Source organism: Mizuhopecten yessoensis, unplaced genomic scaffold (genome assembly GCF_002113885.1).
Source record: "Mizuhopecten yessoensis strain PY_sf001 unplaced genomic scaffold, ASM211388v2 scaffold4783, whole genome shotgun sequence".
NCBI lineage: Eukaryota > Metazoa > Mollusca > Bivalvia > Pectinida > Pectinidae > Mizuhopecten > Mizuhopecten yessoensis.
In genome coordinates, this window is record NW_018405719.1 from 698,614 (window position 1) to 712,660 (window position 14,047).

General features: G+C 41.5%; 1 protein-coding gene across 1 annotated transcript in view; it reads left to right on the forward strand.

Annotated features, from left to right (window-relative positions):
• LOC110449684 (cadherin-related tumor suppressor-like) overlaps positions 1-14,047 on the forward strand; it is an 87,892-nt gene that overhangs the window by 65,600 nt on the left and 8,245 nt on the right. The window contains exons 7-12 of the mRNA XM_021496709.1: positions 5,710-5,899; positions 7,591-7,865; positions 8,135-8,943; positions 9,311-10,178; positions 10,394-11,755; positions 12,100-13,853. Of these exons, the coding sequence (XP_021352384.1) occupies positions 5,710-5,899; positions 7,591-7,865; positions 8,135-8,943; positions 9,311-10,178; positions 10,394-11,755; positions 12,100-13,853 (5,258 nt within the window). The remainder of the gene's footprint in view (positions 1-5,709; positions 5,900-7,590; positions 7,866-8,134; positions 8,944-9,310; positions 10,179-10,393; positions 11,756-12,099; positions 13,854-14,047) is intronic.

The window sequence follows — 14,047 nt, forward strand, 5'->3', positions numbered from 1 at the left end:
GAATGTTACACATACACAGACAGGCAAGGACAGATCAGACCGGTGAATGTTACACATACACAGACAGGCAAGGACAGATCAGACCGGTGAATGTTACACATACACAGACAGGCAAGGACAGATCAGACCGGTGACTACAAACTCCAGCTATCATTTAAAACGCAATCGATTACAAGGTGAATTTTAATTTAAATCTATAAAAAAAATGAAGTCCAGGTACATGGCATACCTTATGATAAAGATTCAGGTGAATATTCCAGAAATTTGATTTAGAAATATTTACTGTAAGTATTCAGTACATGAAGTTTGAAGACGTAGGAATGTTACATACCGACGTTGTGTTCGCCACGACTGACTGTTTTAGCTGTAGCCGTCACAGTTCTTAAGCCCACGGCTGTTATAACCTTCACTGAAGCCACTTTTTTGACAATTATAAAAAATACAACTTTAAAATTCAGATAAACTTATTTACTTGGTAGAAATAGGCGAATTAGGAGAAAAATACAAGCAGGTGGTGAAGATAAAAGTCGAATTTAAAGTGAAAATTAAGGATGAAGGGCTCTTTACTTTAATTTTTGTCTCAGTGATATTGGGATGGAGTTTTTTCTTTAAATAAGAAGACCGAAAATTCTGTAAAGAAGGTTTTTGTCATCCTAAAATCTTAAGTGAGAGGAAATGTTGGTAAATTTACTGACCCCAGTGACTGACATATTATGTAAGAGGAGCAAACACACAGAAACATTAGGATACAGAGATTTAGAGTCAAGTAGTAAAGAAGGAGAGCAATTCCGTGAGGCTAAGGGTGAGTGGTGATGACACCACCCATACACAGCTCCCCGAGGACAGCCCGAGGACAGCTCCCCGAGGACAGCCCGAGGACAGCTCCCAGAGGACAGCCCGAGGACAGCCCGAGGACAGCCCCCCGATGTCCTCCCCGAGGACAGCTCCCCGAGGACAGCTCCCCGAGGACTCCAAGGACAGCTCCCCGAGGACAGCTCCCCGAGGACGCCAATACATCACAATACTCCTTATTGCTGGTACTCTATGCCAACATCCCATCTGGAGGCCTGCCAGGCTAGCTACCTACCTGTCTCTTACCTGGCAACTGATTACATTATTTTCATACCTGTTTCTCTGTTGGTTTGTTCAGCAGTTTTTATTGTATAGTACTGTTAAACCTCTCTAAACCACCCTTTATACAACTCTGATCGTAGTTTTAGAGTTAGGTTGTAGGGAGTTGAAAGTGATTCGTCTGGCAGGCAAACTTGATCATTCTGTACAAGTTTTCCTATACCATACTCTGAACACCTGATGCCACTGAAAGTAGATAGACTTGTTTGCTACATGGTAAAAATATTATTTGTGATATCATTTTAATGTTGTATGACATGGTTGAAATACATTGTCATTGTACAAAGATAGCATTTTTTTAATTGTCTCACAATAAATGTATGGAATTTTTTACATTCGATATGCCAGCCCGTCCTGGTTAATGTATGTTCACAAACAGGTAGGTCAGACGTGTATATCTGGGTATGTTATACTGATAAACACTCACCATTCACTGGGGAGACTATTTAGTAAGCACTTTTTGTCACAGTGATACTATTTATATATTATATTGTAGAACTGTGTTCCCAGCATCAAACATTGAGTGACACACAATATACATAATATATAGAGAATAATACACGCCTTTTTCCATATCACACCCAGTATCAACCCGAGACTCCCAATATCAGCCTGAGGGGTGAAGAAGGTTGATACTGGGTGTGATATGGAAAAAGGCCTGTTTTAATTGTTCTGTTTATTACATTCTTTATAATAAAATACTGATAGATCTACTTTCTTATGATCTATCTTTCTTTTGAAATATAAAAAACGAAAAATTTCCGAAAGGGGTGTGATACAGCGAGGGCTGATACAGGTTTTGGGGTGTGATACGGCGAGGGCTGATACAGGTATTGGGGTGTGATACGGCGAGGGCTGATACAGGTCTTGGGGTGTGATACGGCGAGGGCTGATACAGGTTTTGGGGTGTGATACGGCGAGGGCTGATTCAGGTTTTGGGGTGTGATACGGCGAGGGCTGATACAGGTCTTGGGGTGTGATACGGCGAGGGCTGATACAGGTCTTGGGGTGTGATACGGCGAGGGCTGATACAGGTTTTGGGGTGTGATACGGCGAGGGCTGATTCAGGTTTTGGGGTGTGATACGGCGAGGGCTGATACAGGTCTTGGGGTGTGATACGGCGAGGGCTGATACAGGTTTTGGGGTGTGATACGGCGAGGGCTGATTCAGGTTTTGGGGTGTGATACGGCGAGGGCTGATACAGGTCTTGGGGTGTGATACGGCGAGGGTGATACAGGTTTTGGGGTGTGATACAGCGAGGGCTGATACAGGTCTTGGGGTGTGATACGGTGAGGGCTGATACAGGTCTTGGGGAGTGAGACGGCGAGGGCTGATTCTGGTCTTGGGGTGTGATACAGCGAGGCTGATACAGGTTTTGGGGTGTGATACGGAGAGGGCTGATACAGGTCTTGTGGTGTGATATGGCGAGGGCTGGTACAGGGCTTGGGGTGTGATACGGTGAGGGCTGATACAGGTCTTGGGTTGTGATACGGCGAGGCTGATACAGGGTTTGGGGTGGGATACAGCGAGGGCTGATTCAGGTTTTGGGGGGGGATACAGCGAGGGCGGATACAGGTCTTGGGGTGTTATACGGCGAGGGCTGATTCAGGTCTTGGGGTGTGAGACGGCGAGGGCTGATACAGGGCTTGGGGTGTGATACGGCGAGGGCTGATACAGGTCTTGGGGTGTGATACGGCGAGATCTGATATGGGTTAGAGCAATTGTGTTGTATCACATATACAAAATGCCTGTATTTATAAGTAAGTATGTAATAAACATCTATAGATAATACAGCAGTACACATCTTCACATAATACAGCAGTACACATCTTCACATAATACAGCAGTACACATCTACACATAATACAGCAGTACACATCTACACATAATACAGCAGTACACATCTACACACAATACAGTGATACATTTTAACTAGATATAGATATATAACATGGTGATACAACAATATGAATATTATAGCGACACAGTTCTCACATCAAACAAGTGATGCACACATCCATATTGAAATCAATTAGTCAACTCCTTAGCTTGTACCTTAAATATCAAAGAGACATTTCCTCTGTGATGAATTATTGAAAAGTCAGTTTCTCCTCGGCCGTGTCCCAGGTCAATTATTCATTCTCCTGTTCTACGTTCTGTTAATGAGAAATTCATCTTTATGGTAATTAGCAAATTTAACACAAAATGAACATCTTTTTAGAGACAAATCAGGCAGGTTTTATAGAAAGCCTGTGACATCATACATCAATTCTAAACTTATTCTGTCGTGGTTAAAATTCTTTGAATATCAATTTGTTGAGTTTCAATTCAAAATTAATCTCATTTGTATATTCTATGTTTATTTTGATTGATCATATATTTGTGAAATTTATAGGAAATTAAATTCTTCAAATTCTAACTCTTAACTGGGGTATGTAATGAAAAGGTATTTTTTGTAATAAAAAAAATACTTATTGGTATTTAACTAGTATGATTGCATAATTTCTTCATTAGGAATCAATTTCTGAAATACAAATGTAGTTATTTCCTAATGAAAAGTTATGTACATTTTTTTTTCAAATTTAATGACAGATCTTCTGTTCAAAATTAGTAAAAGATGCAGAAGATTGTGACCGAATCAGGAAATAGTACCTGGTATGTGTTATCAAATGATGTGTGTCGAAAGCCGTAGTTTGATGTGGGGGAGCCTCATTAATATAAAGTTGTGGAATGCTTGGTGCTGGGACATATTTTTATAGTGAAGAAAGAACTGGATGAAAAAAAAATCACCAGACTGTAGGTGTCAAATTTCAAACTCATTATAAAGTTAATAATCCTGGAGTGAAAAAATGTGAAGTTTTTATTGGGTAAGATAAGACATGGTGTTACTGGTACTAGATGCTAATGGAGAGACATACCATGGTGATAAAAAACGACTGAAAAAAACAGGGGTTTGAAGGTCAGAACACCCTGAAGTTCTCTTAACAAAATTGTGCAAGAGTGGGTCATATCTAAACAGAAGGAATAAAGCCATGCTATTAATGGCTTCAGACAGGGTGTGAATGTTGTAGAAAATATCTCAAATGTGATTTAGAAATAAAAAAAATATATAACACATGTTTCATATCAATATGAGGTTTGGAAGGTAAAACCTAGGATTTGTGCCAGGGCATTCATTCCTTTCAGTAATTGTGTGGTAGATTGAGGAGTAGGATGGACCATACAGTGGTCGACTTTATGTTAGTCCAGTGTACACAATCAAAACACTCGATACAGAAGTAAACCTATCCAAGATTGAAATCTTCACTGATAGAGTAAAACCTGCCTAAACTGAAACCTGCCTAGACCAAACACTTCACACAAAGATCAGGAAACCTGCCCAATGTAGTTATTTATATAACCTGTTATTACAGTATGTTACAGATTCAATTCACATTGTCTTATTCCCTACCCTCCCTGTATATACTGACCAATGTAGTTATTTATGTAACCTGTTATTACAGTATGTTACAGATTTAATTAACATTGTCTAATTCCCTACCCTCCCTGTATATTAACTTTTGTATTCGTTACACCTCTAACAGTCTGCTCTAGAATGTAGGACTTCAAATATTATGCATATTTTTGGATTTGCTCTCTTTTTCATCTGATAAGTCTTTCATGACGGTGTAGCTTATGTGACAGAAGATGTCCCAGGGTGTGATATAAGTCAGATACAATTGGTGAACAAGTAATTACTATGCAGCTGATGTGACAGAAGATGTCTCAGTGTGTGATATAAGTAAGATACAACTGGTGAACAAGTAATTACTATGCAGCTGATGTATACAGACTCGAGACAGCTTATACACATTAGGTGGGGCAGAAACATATATTTACCCTCTAAATTTGGCCAAAGTTACTACTCTCAACTACCTGTTTTAACATCTTGAAGTGAATTTCTTTCTCAATAAAACCACATGCACATTTCATTAAATTGATTTTGGAAACATAATGTACTTCATAAGAAGCAAGATTTGGTATGGCGACTGAAAACTTCAACTGATTATATTTGCCCAGCTCACATTCAACTTTCAGCCATCCGTTGATCAGACAATGAAATTAAAGAGTGAACTCTGTAACAGATCGTTTTGAACTTGGCAGTTTCCTGTCATTACAATTGGATCAATGTAAAAATTAGTTATTGTATTAAAATTTCCCCATGTTGTATAATTTACATAAAAATCGTTATCTTCAAAGAGTCATTATGGTAACTTTGGGATATTTCAGGGTTGTTTTTATATTTCCGAGGCACATTAACACATGACAGGTTATTTGTAAACCAAATGTTTCAAGTTGTCTCTAGAACAGTTGTCGATAACCACGACAGGACCAATAGGGTGCAGGTGACATATGATCAGCCATAACAGATTGTCTTGTGAACGAACACAGGTGTAATTTGATTTAATCAGATATTAATTCATCTCATTAGGTTATTACTCCTGTCTGATTAATATTTTATAGAAATTGTCTTCAAATTAAAAAAAAAAAAAAGATATTACACTGTATTACAGATGTTCATTGTTTGTATTTTTACAGATCACCCCGGCCCGCTGCTGACCGGCACAGGGACAGTGATCGTCACAGTCGCCGATGTTAATGATAACTCTCCTATCTTTGAACACTCCGGAACTTATGTAGGACACATTCTGGAAAATGAAGATCCAATGACGTCCATATTAACAGTCCAAGCAACTGATGCAGACAACGGCCTTAATGGCCAAGTCACGTAAGTTTAGGCCAGCTGTACTAGTTAGGACAGTCAAGATTGAGGGAACAAACAACAAGGGACCAAAGACATTAGTTTGGAAAAAATTCTATAAAGTTTTATTTATGTGACAGTTCTTTACCAGGGGACCAAAATACCACTTGCTTGTAAGCATGACTTTGCAATAAATGTGACTCACCATGAACTTGATCAAAAATAGGGTTTAGCATGGTAGAAAGCCTTTTAAGAAATTATCATTCAATATTCTGTCTTGAGTTTTGATCATGGTACCTTTTCAATATATATTTACACAATCTACCCTTTTGAAAATAGAGGTGTGCAGTATCATAAAGGGGGAAAAATAGCATGAATTTAGAAATCTCTGAGTTCATAAATTACCAGCTGGAATAGAGGGATGATCCAGACCTGTGAGTGTATGTCAACATATTGTAGGGACGGTAAGGTTAACCCACCCCACAAAACACTGTCTATGTACACACTGTAATCAATACATATATTTATATCCTAATATCTATTCAAAACTTCACAGGATGATAAAACTAACGATCATAAGTATGTCTGTGGGATTGTTCAGATGTACCATAGTCTGGATCACCCACCTCATAATGCTTAGTCGAGATTGACAACCCGTAAGTGCACAGTCAATTTGAGACTTTATTCTAGTGTCAAGTTTCTCACTGACCGAGATCCACTCAAAGTTGTCCAAATGTTTACCATGCATGCAGTTTATGTATGGGATTTTCACCATGTGCACCATTTGCATTTAGATCACGTACATCTATTGTTTGGAGACCTTTTTTTCAGTGACCTTGAACTTAATAGTTTGAGTAGTGACAGTGCATTTTCATTTTGAAGTATTTGTTATCTATAATTAAATTTCATTTTTTCCATCTCAATGATGCCATAACTTAGACTTGCAATCAATCATATGTGAAGATATGGAGTGCAAGGTATATGAACATTTTTTTGTGGTATATCTAATGTTAAGTTTTTACTATTGGTGACTTTCAAATTGAATGTGTACAGAAAGAAATCAGCAGTGTTTTATTTCTCATTAGAAATCATACCTTGAAATTATCAACAATCCTCAACCCATCAAAGCTCGTAATGAGCAGGTGTCCTGTGTATGATGTGTACGGCATTGTGAAATCAAAGCCCAGTTAATTTGTTTTTGGTATGAAAACAAAGAAATATTGAGCTCCTTTTTAAAGCTGAAGAGTATGTCAAATAAAAAATGAAGATTATTGTTATATGTTTTAATAATAATAATTAATAATAATTGGAGGTTCTTATATATATCGCTTTATCACAACCTAGTTCGTAGGTCATCTCAAAGCAGTTCACAAATTATTATCCGTGGTTATAGGGCCTTTGCAAACAGCCAACATCTTTCTCAACTGCCTGGGGAGCATACAGCCGGTGCTGCCATTTCGGAGCTCACAGCTAGCATTCAACATTTCTAGCAATGCCCAACCACGTACTCATTTACAGCTGAGTAGACTGAAACAAGCAGAGTAAATTATCTTGCTCAAAGATACAACACAGTGCTGTGCCGTGGCTCGAACCCACAACCCTTCGGTCACGAGCCCGGCAACCTACCACTAGACTACCGTGCTTCCTGTTTTCTTGTGTATAGCAAAATAGAAAGATCTTAATCAGGTGTATAATTGTTTGTATTTCTAATGTTACAGGTATCGACTTGAGAACAACATTGAGAACAAGTTTATGGTGAATCCTGCCACTGGAGTGGTGTCCACCACACAGGCCCTAGACCGAGAGGAAGTTGACCCCACCACTGGACACGTCCTTGACCAATACAACCTCAAGGTCATCGCGTCAGATGGTGGATTCCAGCCACACTTTACCATGGCTGATATTGTCATATATGTAGATGATGTCAACGATAATGATCCGATGTTCCTACGGCCTACCTACACTCAGGTGGTCAACAATCCAACAACCGCAGGTAAGGATTACATTACATATATAATATCTTAGGAGTGCATAGATGGTGCTTCTAATGTAACTTCTAGAATGGATCAGCATTCCAGATGTTTTTTTCTTTTTCTCCAATTTAGTCACTTGTGTAATACTGGTTCTTGTTTGTGAACCTTATTTCTTTTGATTGAATGAGAAAACATTCAAGTGTCAAAGGAGAGACCAGGACCTTTTTGTTTTTCCACATTACAAGTAAGATATTGATACTGACCACTGTGATGTACCTTTGTGTTACAGGTGGTTTTGTGTTAGGAGTAACTGCAGTGGACCAAGACACCAGTTCAAATGGACGGGTCACCTACCGACTGACTGGGACTAATGCCGATAGGTTTGTGATAGACGCTGACCGGGGTATTATCACTGCGGCGCAGGCTATCACACTTACTGGTGCCCGGTACTCCTGTTCTGTGGAGGCCTCTGACAAGGGGAGTGAGAGTAGGAAGTCCTCAGTGAACATTGAAGTGACGGTGGCTTCTGCAAACAGCGACAAACCAACATTTAACAACGTGCCTGATAACCTGCGTATCAATGAGAATGTTGTTATGGGCTTCCCACTTACCTCCGTCTCCGCCGCCTCTCCGATCGGGAGAAACATCTTCTACCACATCGCTGGGGGCAACGTTGCGAACACGTTCACCATCAACGATCAGACAGGTGACATCACAGTTGGTAATCAGGTAGACTACGAAATAGCGTCAAACTTCCAGTTGTGGGTGGAGGCGCGTGTTACAGGGAATCCTACCTTGTCATCTTACGCAGCCATCAATGTTGACGTCACAGACCTCAACGACAACACACCACGCTTCAGCTATATGCTTTACTCTCACACGATTTCTGAAAACCAGCCTACCATTACATCAGTCATCAAGGTCTCGGCCTCTGATGCTGATGATGGTGAAAATGGACGGATAACCTACTCGATACAAGACGGTGATCCCCACAACAACTTCACCATTGATACTGTTACCGGTGTCATTCGTACACGGACTACGCTGGATCGCGAGGTCACAGACACCGTCAATCTCATCATCTACGCTGTGGACCACGTAAGTGTTAAATAATGTCTGATAATTCTAACAATGACTAAATAAAGATTTACATTTCGAAAATTGAAAAGAATTATTTTAAATTAACTCATTTACCCTTAAGACAGATTTGAACTCTTCCCATTCAAAGGTTGGAATAGTTCATTATGAAATTTCAGGGGTGAATGAGTTAAACGGAACTGGAAACAAAGGAAGATTCGTTTTGTGTGTTATTCTGGCATCAATATGTTTACAACCATAAGTTATTGACATGACTTTTAAAATTTAGAAATACATGGATTCATGGAATAGGATGATGGCTCGTTTTCAACTCTTTTGATTTGTGATCTAGGTTCAGCATCAAAACTATTATTTTTGTCTTTTGTAGGGTTCCTCATCCAATACAGGTTCAACCACTGTGAGAATCACCATCTTGGATCAGAATGACAACCCACCTGTGTTTAAACGTCAGTTCAGTGCCACGATTAACGAGGACATTGACGTCGGAGTGTTTATCCTACAGGTGACCACTGTAGATGCTGATATTGGCATCAACGCAAACGTTTCATACACCATGACACACGACAAATTCACTATTGATGCATTGAGTGGCAACATTTCCTCTAACAGTGCACTTGACCTTGAAGATATAACATCCACATTTTATATGTTGGATGTCAAGGCCACAGACGGCTACAATGATGTTGTGAGCAAAGTCATTATATATCTGAAGGACGTCAATGATAAGATTCCCATCTTCCAACCCCAGAATCCAACATTTACTTTCCCCGAGCGTCAGCCCTCTGGAACTCCGATCGGAACAGTGACAGCTCTGGATGCTGACCGTACTTCTCCAAACAACGAGGTTTATTACACACTCAAGTACCCGTCCAAGGCTGTGGTCATCCACCCCACCAATGGAGGTCTCTCCTCCAAGCGTGAACTTGTGTATCAACAGAATATCACTGCCACCCATGCCAATGTCCTGGAAGTGGTTGTCATAGCAACAGACCTAGGAACTCCTCCACTGTCCTCGGAGACGATGGTCAAGATCAACGTACTGGATGCCAATGACCATGCCCCAATATTTGAAAAGAGTAGTTACTTCTCGGCAGTGCCTGTTACCGTGGGACATGGAGCAAGAATTCTCCAGGTCAAGGCCACGGATAGCCTCGATGTCGGGGTCAACGCAGAGGTAGAGTTCTTCATGGTATCTGGCAATGGATCTGGCTACTTCACGGTGGATACAACTACAGGTAAGGCTTTATTCAGCTATATAGCTTCAGTTGATAAAGCTGCCATTATTACAATGTAGAACTTCAGGTAAAGTTGTTGGTAATGTCTTGGTATCTTTTTATAAAAAAACTTAAAATTCATGACTAATTTTGTTTAATATGTGAAACTATGAAACTTGAACATTATTGAATTGAGGAATCACTGAAGTTTAAACAAGGAATTGTCTGTTTTGTAGGGTTCATAACTGTGGCAGCCGTCTTGGATGCTGATAAACAGGACGCTGACTTTATTCTCATGGTGGAGGCACGTGACAAGGGAACTCCCGTCATGTCGTCTGTCACCACAGTGAGGCTGCGCATCACAGGGGTCAATCTGCATGCACCTGTGTTTGTCACAACCGTGTTTGAGGTCACTGTTGATGAAAACATGGCGATTGGCCGAGAGATTGCAAATATATCTGCCACAGATGCAGACGTGACAGGACCTAATGGGCGAGTACAGTACAGCATTGCCAGCGGTAATCCTGACAACTTGTTTGCTCTCAACAGTGTGAACGGTGCCCTAACCATAGAGAAAGCCTTGGACTATGAAACGACAATGACACACTACCTCAACATCACTGTACGCGATCAGGGCCTACTGTACAAGGAGATTTCTAGGACATTTACTGTGTTTGTGAGAGACGTTAATGACCAGGTTCCAGTGTTTAACCAGACACAATATGATGCTTACATCCCCGAAAACTCTCCCAGCGGTGAGAGAGTGATCAAGGTGACTGCAACAGATGCTGATACCGGAATTCATGCAGACATCGAATATTACCTTGACGACACTAGTCGCTTCAGCATCGAGTCAAAGACAGGAATCATTCGATCACAGGGCCAGCTAGACTATGAGTCGCAGTCATTGTACACTGTCACTGTAATGGCCATCAACCCCGGCACCACAAAGAAAGGCTCCACAAACATTCATATTCACCTGACCGGGGTCAATGAGTACTTCCCACAGTTTATGCAAAATGAATACTCCTTTACTATCACTGAGTCGGTGGCAGATGGTTCGCCCGTTGGCAGCGTGCATGCCAACGACAACGATCAAGGAGAGGATGGCGTGGTGTACTATTACCTGATCGGCTCTAGCAATACCAAAGGCTTCAAAATTAACTACAGCTCCGGCCTTATCACCGTGTCCGGCCGCCCCGACTATGAGAGCTCTCCTCAGATTGACCTCAAAGTTCTGGCAAAGAACTGGGGCAGTGTCCAGGGTAACGATACTGACCAATGTACTGTGACCATCAAAGTCACTGATGCTAACGACGCCCCTGTATTTAACGAGAGTGTGTACAGAGCGAGCGTGAAGGAAGGTTCCGGAGGGGGTGTCAGTGTTACACAAGTTTTCGCCATTGACAACGACAACAAGCAATCTGACCCACAGTTCTACTATACCATTCTGGGTGGAAACCTTAATGATGCATTCGTGGTTGACAGAGTGACAGGAATGGTGAGAACATCAGGTTCAGGAAACCTTGACAGAGAGGTAGACGCCATGTACAACATCACCGTTGGTGCTGTCGACTCGGGCGTGCCACCTCAAACAGGTCAGTTTCATATAAGTACTTGGCAGTACACTTTCTTGTAATCCATTGGTTTTCAAGTATAAACAGTGTAACTGCTGATTAAGTAGAACAGAATTACCATGAGACATATATATTATATTTGGTTTGCCACCTTATGGTGCAATATGAAACCAGGTTTCTCTTGACTGAAAGTTAGAGCTGAAGTCTTCAGATTTAGCAATTTCGGTTTCATTACTAGGTAATAGCCTCAGATAACTTGTATCTGGATTTTCAGTAAATAGTTCTATCCCAATTCGTTAAGAAATATATAGGAGATAACAATTTATGTTTTATTGAGGATTAAATGTTGGCTTTTTGTTTTACAGGTTCGGCCACTGTGCAGATAACGCTGGAGGATATCAATGATAATGCACCATACTTCGACCCAGTCATGCCGGTGGGGTACATTCGAGAAAACAGTGCGATAGGGTCATCGGTCATGATGCTGCTGAGTCACACCTTCGACAAGGATCTGCCGCCCAACTCTGGGTCGTACACGTACAAGACTGTTGCTGGGGACGACTACAACTTCTCTATATCTCCCACCACGGGTCTCATCCAAACCAAGGCTGCCATTGATCGGGAACAAAATCTCGACTTCAGCATTCCTGTAGTTGTGTCTGAGTCTGGTATATTGAACAAGCTGTCGGCGACCTTGACTTTCCATGTGATTGTGGAGGATGTGAATGACGAGTCCCCGTTGCCTAGGAACATGGCGGTACAGATTGCGGTGATGGACGGAGACTACCCGATTATGCCCGTTGCTGATGTGCACCCCTTGGACAGAGACACCATTGGCCAGTACCAGTGTTGGTTACAAAGTGATGGCAACAGTATCTTCGAGATTCCATCAGAATCGTGTGACCTCAGGATAAGAAACAAACCAACTGCATCAAGGTATACATTAGATGTGACGGGATCAGATGGTTTAAATTCTCCCAACGCCAACTATACAGTGAGTGTCAACATGGTTGCCATTGACAACAACACTCTACAGAACACAGTGATTATAAGGATTGAAGACATCACGCCTCGATCGTTCCTGGAGAATTCCTACACTCTGTTTCTCACCTCGCTGTCACAGCTGTCTGTGGGTGACACTGTGCTGATGTTCCACCTGACCTCACTGGGTGATGACATGCTGGTGTTCGTGGCCATACAGAGGTCAGATGGTAGCTACGTTCTGGCTGACATCCTCAAGGACAAGATAGCCAACAACCTTGCTAAGATAGAAGCAGACGCGGGTATCTCTATAACAACAGTGGGATACTCGGTGTGTGGTTCAACAACCTGTGCAAGTGATCAAGGTGGAAAATGTGTGAACCAGATTGCTGTTGGTACTGGAGCATCAGTGGCTGATTCCAGCTACCAGGTGATTACCTCCCCTAGCCTGACCCTAGGGTACTACTGTATCTGTCCACCTAACATGTCTGGGGACACCTGTACCCAGACCGTGGAGAAGTGTGGCGGTGATTACTGTCAGAACGCCGGTACCTGTGTCAATGATAACTTTGGTAACCCTGTGTGTGCCTGTGTTCCTGGCTGGACCGGTACATACTGTGCCTCAGATGTGCCAGAGTGTAACAGCAAACCCTGCTTGAATGGAGGTCAGTGTGTAGAGAGTCCTGGCTCGTACTCTTGTCGGTGTCCTGATGGTTTCTATGGGGATCACTGCGAGATCGGACAGGACCACTGCAAGAATACACCTTGTAGGAATGGAGGCACATGTAGGAACCAGCAGGAAGGCCGGGTATGTGATTGTCCTTTTACCTACTGGGGAGACAGCTGTGAGTCCACCAGTGTTGGCTTTGAGGAGGGTTCCTACATGAAGTTCTCCTTTTCATCTGTCCAGTACAACAAGCTGATAGATGTGACGTTTTCCACCCTAAGATCTAACGCCCTTCTCCTGTACAACCCGGCTGTCACCAACAACAAGTTTGTGGCTCTGGAAATCATTGGAGGCTTTATACAATTCTCCTTTAACATCGGCACATCAACGTCACAAACCATCAAGGTCAAGGTCAACAAGAATGTGTCAACAGGCCAGTGGTTCAGGGTCAAGGTCACAAGAGCGGGGCAGGTCAGTAAAATCTATAGAAACAACATGTATCAGACTGGAAATTCCTACATCTAAGTAAATAATTGTTAAACAAATAGTTATATCTTACAATACCTGTTCATGTATCTAATGTAATAAAATCACCTACATAATATATTTCTGAAAGAAATAATTTTGTTGATTACGAAGTGTTTTTTTCTCTCTGAAAGGTGGAA